The sequence below is a fragment of the Culex quinquefasciatus genome, chromosome 1 (assembly GCF_015732765.1).
Source record: "Culex quinquefasciatus strain JHB chromosome 1, VPISU_Cqui_1.0_pri_paternal, whole genome shotgun sequence".
Taxonomy (NCBI): domain Eukaryota; kingdom Metazoa; phylum Arthropoda; class Insecta; order Diptera; family Culicidae; genus Culex; species Culex quinquefasciatus.
In genome coordinates, this window is record NC_051861.1 from 4,958,419 (window position 1) to 4,966,364 (window position 7,946).

The 7,946-nt window shown below is 38.4% G+C and overlaps 1 protein-coding gene across 2 annotated transcripts; it reads left to right on the forward strand.

The window, feature by feature from the left end:
* Window positions 1–713: 713 nt before the first annotated feature.
* LOC6040944 lies at window positions 714–7,172 on the forward strand. 2 transcript variants are annotated; one of them, XM_038266623.1, is made up of 3 exons: window positions 714–905; window positions 3,020–3,826; window positions 4,532–7,172. In XM_038266623.1, the coding sequence occupies exon 2, from the start codon at window positions 3,057–3,059 to the stop codon at window positions 3,816–3,818; it is 762 nt and encodes a 253-aa protein (XP_038122551.1). In that variant the 5' UTR covers window positions 714–905; window positions 3,020–3,056; the 3' UTR covers window positions 3,819–3,826; window positions 4,532–7,172. The 2 variants fall into 2 exon arrangements, with proteins under 2 accessions (XP_038122551.1, XP_038122550.1); XM_038266622.1 differs by having other exon boundaries at window positions 3,020–3,810.
* The last annotated feature ends 774 nt before the right edge of the window (window positions 7,173–7,946 follow it).

The window sequence follows — 7,946 nt, forward strand, 5'->3', positions numbered from 1 at the left end:
TCAAAAATCGCCAAAAAGTCGATTTTTTGGGAGGGTACAAAAATGGAGGGGGTGGTCCGATTTGGATGAAATTAGGGATTTTTGCATGTTTTGATAGTCTCAACAGCTCTGCCAAATTTGTGCAGAATCGGAGATGGTAATTTTCAAATGCTGTTCCGCTTCAGATGGAATGACCCATAGCAAATTTTCATTTGCAGTTTTTAAAACGTACTGATAAATCAACTTAAACTTAAGTTTTTTCATTGGGCATGTTTAGCTTGTAGCATAAAACATAATACTTTGTGTGTGACTTAGCGCCATCCATATCGGTAAATTTAAACAGAAACGCCAAAATGTATGCCACACACCAAGCGCCGCCTTAAGAAACATGTTCCCTGTTGTAAATTTCTTCTCCCACCTCGCACGGACTCGCGATCCGGTGAAAAATTGTTGCCATAATCCGGGAAAAGTTCATGTCAAAATCCGTGAATTTATCAAGCAAAACACACCCACCACTACCAAGGTATGCCCCAAACTGGGGGTGTCCCTTTTTTATGAAAATTATTTTTATTTTCAGATTTTGGAAGTTTTTTTTGAGTGAGTTAGTGAGATTTTTTTCATTGAGACTTTCTATGAGCAAAATTATTTTTAAATTCTCATTCAACGAAAACTTCTTTTTTACAACGTCAAAACTGCACATCCCCACCTCTCACATGCAGCCAGAGTCAGTTCAGAGTGCGAGCAAATCGCAGTTGGCTGTGTGTGACTGTGTCGAGTGACAGGAGAAGATTTTGCTCGTGAAAACCCAAAGTGAAGAAAAAGTTGTCCGAAACCCCCTCGAATTTCCGGCGAAACCAGTGCACTGCGAATCCGTTCCGACGCTCGGAACTATCTGCGGGGACGTGCACATTCGTGTTGTGCGATAGGTAATGTTGGCCGATGGCGAATGAGGGTGGGAATACTTTAAATTTTTTTTATTTCTTTCGTGGAGTTCGTTTCTGTTGGCCCCGCACACACACAAGAGCTGGGAAGAGGAAAATATAAATGGCTGCGGAGATTCTTCCAGTCACTTTTTGGGTGGATTTTCTGGAAGTTTATTTTTTGATGTTGTTCTTTGAGTTGGGATTGTTTCGATCGAATTGAACTTGCTGAAAGTGTTGAAAACTATACAAAGTTGCGTATTCACGCAGAAAAATATTTTGTAGAATCAGCCTTTATGAGGTTTGATTCAACAAAATATTTTGTTGAATATAATCAACAAAATTTTTGCATAGAATCAACTCTCCAATTTTGTTGTTTCAAATCGATTCAATTCGTTGTTTCAAAGCAGCTTTTTTGTTGAATCTACCCTCACTTTTGTTGACCAAAATTTGACAGAAGGCGCATTCAAATCAGAATTTTGTTGAATCAACGTCGGTTTCGTTGTGGAAACAACTCAAGATTTTAATCAAATTAAGGTTAGTCATTGAATTGAATCAACAAAATGTTGAATTGAAAATAAAATTGTATTTTATTGATGTTTGCATTTTTTATTTATTGAAAATTTCAAATAATTTCCATCTGCTCCATCAGGTGTTGCAGCAAATTTGGCCTGTGAGACCGTGAGCCATTTCGCTGTTTTTGAACCACACCTGATGTTGACACCGTCGCCTCTGAGCGAACCGACAAGTTTTTTTGCCTCCCCGCGTTGAGAGGCCATGGTGGCACTGGCTTCCGGATCGTGGTTCTGTTTTCCGCAGAGGTCTGTAAGGATGGAAAAGGCGTTAGAAAGAGACATTTTAGGTAGAATTCTAAGGCGCTTACCAAGCATGTCCCGTCGAAGATTAAGATCTTGGGGAATTCCGATAAATCTGCTAAACTGTGTTGATTCACCGCCTTGCAAGTGCATGCTGAAGAACTTCTGGTGGAGCTTTGGTATTTCAATTATTGTCGGGTTTTAGTCGGCCTAATTCTGGCTTAGAAATCAACCCGAATCTCGAGCACTACCTTTTCGTATTTCGCGAAACGCTCGGATAAACAGCCACGGATCCATTTGTACAGCCTCGCCGCAAGGAACAAAAAAAAAACGATCAGCTCACTGAGAAAAAGTCAACATTTTGACAGATAGCGGGCACGTGTAAACCACAATAATTTTTATTTAAGTCAAAAAAACACAGTCAAGTTGATTCAACGCCGTTGTGGGTTGAATCAAATCAAAATTTTTGTTGTAATTTCCAAAAGAATTTGGCAAAATACAGCAAGTAGTTTCAACTCAAAATTTTGAGTTGTTTCGATCGGTTTTGAGGGTTGTTTCAACAAAAAATCGTCAAGTTAAAATAACAAAAAGTTTTTTTGATTCAAACCAGATTGATTTTTCTGCGTGTTGGCAAAACATTGACGGAATTATGGTTTTTTTTCGAGAGTTTGACAATACTTTTTGTATTTTCAGCCTATCCTATGAATTGACAGCTAAAAATAATGAAAATCAGTCTTTAATTTTATGTTTGTGTACTTTTCTTGTTGAGTCATATTTTACGTAAAATTTGTTTTAGTAAGAAGAGTATTTAAAATTCTGTTAAAACTGTGTTGGATAGGGCTCTGAAGAGAAATTAAAACAAAGAATTATAGCTTTTTAATTAATCAAAAACATTGATTTATTAGTTACAGTTTAGTATTCTACACTGGCTTTATCAAAGGGATAAAACAATGCATTTATATGTTAATGGGTGCATCATCTTTATTTCATATAAATCTACCATCATCCTATTTCCACAAAATCGCAACCCTTTCGAGAACATCCGCAGTGATTTGGCACGTTACCTTGTTTGATTTCGCGGAAATCGATAAATAAACAGGGAATGAGGTAAAAAAAAACAGTTCACCCAATTGAGCATTTGAGTGGCGGTGTGAACATGTCACAAATTGTCGCTTATCAAACGGGCCAGCCGTCGTCGGCACGATAAGTGACGATTTCTTTTCCTTTTTTAACCTTTTCTCCGGTACGAGTGCATTACGGTAATTGTAGAAATTGTTGTCACTTAACCTTTTTTTTTTCTTTCAGCAACTGCCAACATTATCCCGAATCAACCGATTTTCAAATGGCTGATCATGTTGGGTCCCGTGGCGGGGGTGCATCCGGTGGCGGAGGAGGTGCAATTGGTCCACAGCACTTCGAAGGCAGCATAGAGGACATCGACCGGCAGCTGGAGGCTCTTGACCAGGAAAGTGACTCGGACTCGGAATCGCTGGAGGAATTGGACGCGTGCGAAAACGTCGAAGTGGTGAGCCGTGCCGGAGATCACGACGAAGCTGGATCCGGCCCGACACTGGACGTAACGGTTCGCTACACGATCTGTCTGTTTTGCAAGAAACCGTTCCAGCTGAAGAAGGAACTGAAGAAGCACCTGTTTGAACACATGAAAAATCTCAAACCCATGAAGGAGAAAAAGATCGTCGAGAAGAAGTTCAAATGTCACAAGTGCTTCAAGACCTACACCGAAATGGCTCGCGCCGAAAAGCACATGGGCAAGTGCAAGAAGGTCTCCAAGCTGCTGCTGGACATGAGCAATACGACCCCGGACGGCAACCGGATACTCGGCGGCGGTACCGGGGACTACGAAGGCGGAGGAGTGGACAAGAAGAAGGGCGGCGGCGGCGGAAAATTCCGTGAACCTACCTCACCGCGGTCGCTGGTATTCGACCCGGAAGCCGAGCAGGACGACCGGTGGGAGCAGCGCGAACGAAACACGGTGGTGCACTTTGACGAGCGGAACCTGGCGCGGGGTGGCAGCACCGACGATTCACCGACGTCACCGCCGGCCGGCAGTGGCGGCCATCAGCAGTTTCAGAGGTGTAAGTAACGTGGCGTGTAAGTATAGCAAGTTGTTGAGTGTAGTAATCATTGGGTAGAAACGGTAGTTGAGTGAAAAACGAAATAAAGTGTCATTCCAATTCTGTGCATCGGACTGAACGGACGTCCTTCCCAGGACAACCCAGGAAGCAGTTTTGAGAAGTTTCAACGGAATCGCTAAAGATCGAAGGTAGATTGCTCACCAGAATATTTCAAGGAACGAACTAGAAATTCTGTAAGAAGAAAGCTGCCCAGCTGCGGCACACAGAGCGACACGCAAAGGAAAAGTTGGAAATGAGAGCAAAATGATCAAAGTTTATGGAAGCTGCAGGAACGTATCGCAAAGCTGAGCTTAGAGTTATTGTTGATACAGGAGGAGCACTTGAGACGGAAGATTGTTGAAATAGTAATTCTCGATGTGTTGATGACGGTAGTTCTGTGAAAAAACGATTTAAAATGTCATTCCAATTCTGTTCATCAGAGAGATCAACGAAGTAATCAATTCAAGAAAGTGAAATACTGGAAGAAAGGCATTTTGATCAAGGAAACCCTATCTAAAAAGAGCAGGATACTCCTGGACGCCGAGATCAGACCCAGGGAAAATATACAGCGTTGAAGCTGTTGTGCAGTGTGAAGTCCGTAGTAGAAGTGATAAAGCCAAATCATTAACGAAGACGGCCAAAAATCAAAAACATGTTTTTTTTTTTTTTTTGCTTGTCCCAGATGACGCCTACCGAAAGACCAAGGAGTGATCGCTGGAGGAAGAGCTTCCCGCTACGGTCGCCGTCGCAGCAGCAGTGACCGCAAGTCCCTAGGTTTAAGTACCCCATCCGTACAGTATATATAATTAAATAGAAAGTTGTAAGTTTCCTGCATATGTGTGTGAGAATTTGGGGGTTTTGAAAATAGGGGGAATTTTGGATTATCACAGAAAAAACACACGCACAGATGCATCCGGTTGAATATTGTATATCAAACTCATGCTCCAATTATGATGTGCATGTGTGAATTTGATTTTTTTTTCTCGCAAAAACGAGCTAGAATAAGACAGCAGAAAATAGTGCAGAGTAATGACTGAGGTAAAGAGATGTAATTAAATACAAACAACAAATATTGCAGAACAATGGACTCAGGATTAACAAAAATTAAACATAACCACACGCATATATGCATCAAACAAATTGATTTAGGCAAAGTAATGAAATATTCAGCCCCGTTAAAAATATCCTTCTTGCGATAACAGTGTTGTAATGGTTTAAAGTGCTATGGGATAAGTTAAACGTTAAAATAAAATATTACTTTTATTTATTTAAATTGTTAGTAAGAATTGTGATACTTGCCACATTTATTAATTATGATAATTAACGAACCTATAAAAAAAGTATATGTAAGGGAGCAATTTCACTAACCTAAACAAAAAATCATACATTAAACTTAGTGTTTTCGAAGTGCTTCGTTTTAAAACACCACGATTGATTCGAAACACGTCGGCACATTTTTCCTCTATTTTAATATGTTACGCGAAACAAATTCACACAAAATCACTGGTTCAAAATTGCACCCCATGAAAAAAACAAAAACTTGAGACATTTTCTGCATTTTGTTTTCGGCTCAAATTCCAGGTCCATTCACTCACAAACTATTACCTTATGCAACTATTTTCAAACGTTCTTTATCAACAATGCGGTAACCAAGGAACGTTTGAAAATATTTGCATTAGCCTCAAAATATGCAATCAAATTTTAATGGTAACCTCAGCACGGTGAAGAAAGGGCGAGCGTCTTTGGAACGGTTGGACCTGCAGCCATTCGAAACGGTCCGACGGTTTTGGGGATGTCCGTTCTTCAGCGAAACAAACAGAAATATATATATGGTAAATTCAAGACTCTCGATACAATAACTAAAACTAGAGATAGCATCTGAAATCTGAAATATCTTTATCAAGTCCTAACCGATACATATAGTCAACGTACTTTGTATAACAGAATTACACAATCTGAGAATATGTTTCCGTTATTTCCTAACCTTCAACTACACACGAAAACATAAAAGCAACAAAAACTAGAATAGATACGAAACTCAATAAAACCAAGAGCAAATGAATGTCTTTTTGATTCGACTATTGTTGAAATGCGCTCTAATGCTCGTTTCAAAATACAGATGGCGACATAACTGTTGAAAAGACGTCCATTTGCACTTGCTGGAACACACACACACACACGAACAAGCAGGACGAGCAGCTACATTTAAATAGCTTATAATAAACGACTACAGCAAAGCGGCTAGCGGGAGTGAACACGGAATGGAATAAGCAAGCAAACAATAAGCAAGATTTGTGTCTGTATAGTGCGATAAGTCAAGCGGATAATATACACACCACAGCATTGAAGAATTACGATGAATGAATTATTAAGGTTTTAACTGGAAGCTCTAGCAATTATCACGGCAGGTGAGCTGAGAAATGTGCAGCAAAAATATATATATCTATCAGAATGCGATCAACAGTCATTTTCTGTCTAAACAGCATATTAACGTAAAAAAAGGACTAATACTATATATATATATATTCTAGAAGGGGAAGGGTAGTGTGGTGAGAGCGCGCACGCGTGACTTGTGAGTAGAATGAGTGAGGCGCGCACTTGGTGTTCTAGAAGAGAGAGAGAGAAAGCCAGTGTGTAAATGTTTTAGACGTATATTTATAATCTATTGGTACTAAAACTTTTTCCCGAAATCCAACAAAGAGAAAATCACTTCCTTGGGACAACTTGTTGCATTTGTTTTTTTTTTATAAAAATATTTTCATTTCTCGGTGGAACTTATTGTTCTATTCTGTATGCGCGCATTTAGTTCCTTCCGAACGCTTTTATGAATGTATTTGGGCATATGTTCGTGCTAAATCAAACCAAACAAAAATTAAACAAAAATCTTCTCAAAATTAACCAAACGCTAAACAATGTTGCTTTGATGTCTATCGATACGAGTAAAATTTTTAGCAGAAATCAAACAAATCGGCAATGGTTCAAGCTGAAACGCAAAACACCCAATTATAAGAGGCAAACATAAGATTGTTGAACAAAAAACTATATAAAAAGCAAACCCCAATTTGTGTGTAGAACCTAACGGAATGCTCTTGTCTTTGAAGAAGAAGAAAAAAACTAACAATTCATTGGCAAAATGGTACATGAATAGTGACGGTGTGTACGAAGCAAGAAAATACCAATGGAGTAAACGGCATAAGTCAAATGGCGGGAGAGGTTTTTGAAGCAGAAGGAAAAGTCTAAACAAAGTCCAGGAGTGAAAACCCTTGTTAATGTGAACTTCTTTTTCTCGAATGTATTTAATAAATTATGCATATGAATTCAAAGTGAGACTCGTTTACTCTTCCGACAACAGCCCTTAGACTATAACGTAATTTTTTGAAGCACCGTGTGAATAACAAAAAACACGACGATTGTCCACGCTCCATACAAAAAAAAACTGTTTTTCACATGGGGGAGCGGGAGTCGCCAATTCCACATATCACGTTGTTTATGAATGGTCCCAATCCCTTATCCTGGAATGTAGAATGTACAATTCTTACTTTTCATATTTCTTTAATTGTAACTTGAAATTAAACAAAAGTTTGAAAAAAGTTTTTTATTTATTGATTATGATTTTTGCATTCATTAACCCCTCGGTCATTTTGGTTTGTTTTAGTTTTTTGACGTTTGTCTGCTTTTTAACTGGGCTACGGCCCAGTTATCGAGCGCCCAGTTAAACAACGCCCAGTTACCGAACAACTACTGTATATGATTTTTCGGAACATTTGAATCAATGATTTGTTGAATTTCAAAAACTCAAAAAATGAAGACAATTTAACTTTAAAATTTAAAAGTTTTTATTTTAAATTTTATTAGTTAAATTGTCTTCATTTTTGAATTTTTGATATTGTAATTGAATATTTTTCGAATTTAAAAATATTATAATTTTGGAAAAATATAAAAATTGAAATTACAAGCCATGGTATTAACATTTGAATGGAAAAAGTGTTTTACAATGCATTTTACACCTGCCCAGTTGTTTTACAATCAATAGTTTTCAAAATATCCATTGTATTGAAGAGATTTTATATTTTTTGCGCCAAAAAACACTTTTTTGG

Bases quoted from the DNA above. Each gene is read 5' to 3' on its own strand.
- LOC6040944 (XM_038266622.1), top strand. From the start codon at position 3,057: ATGGCTGATCATGTTGGGTCCCGTGGCGGGGGTGCATCCGGTGGCGGA. The intron at 3,811-4,531 runs GTAAGTAACGTG...TGCTTGTCCCAG, and splicing joins CCATCAGCAGTTTCAGAGGT to ATGACGCCTACCGAAAGACC.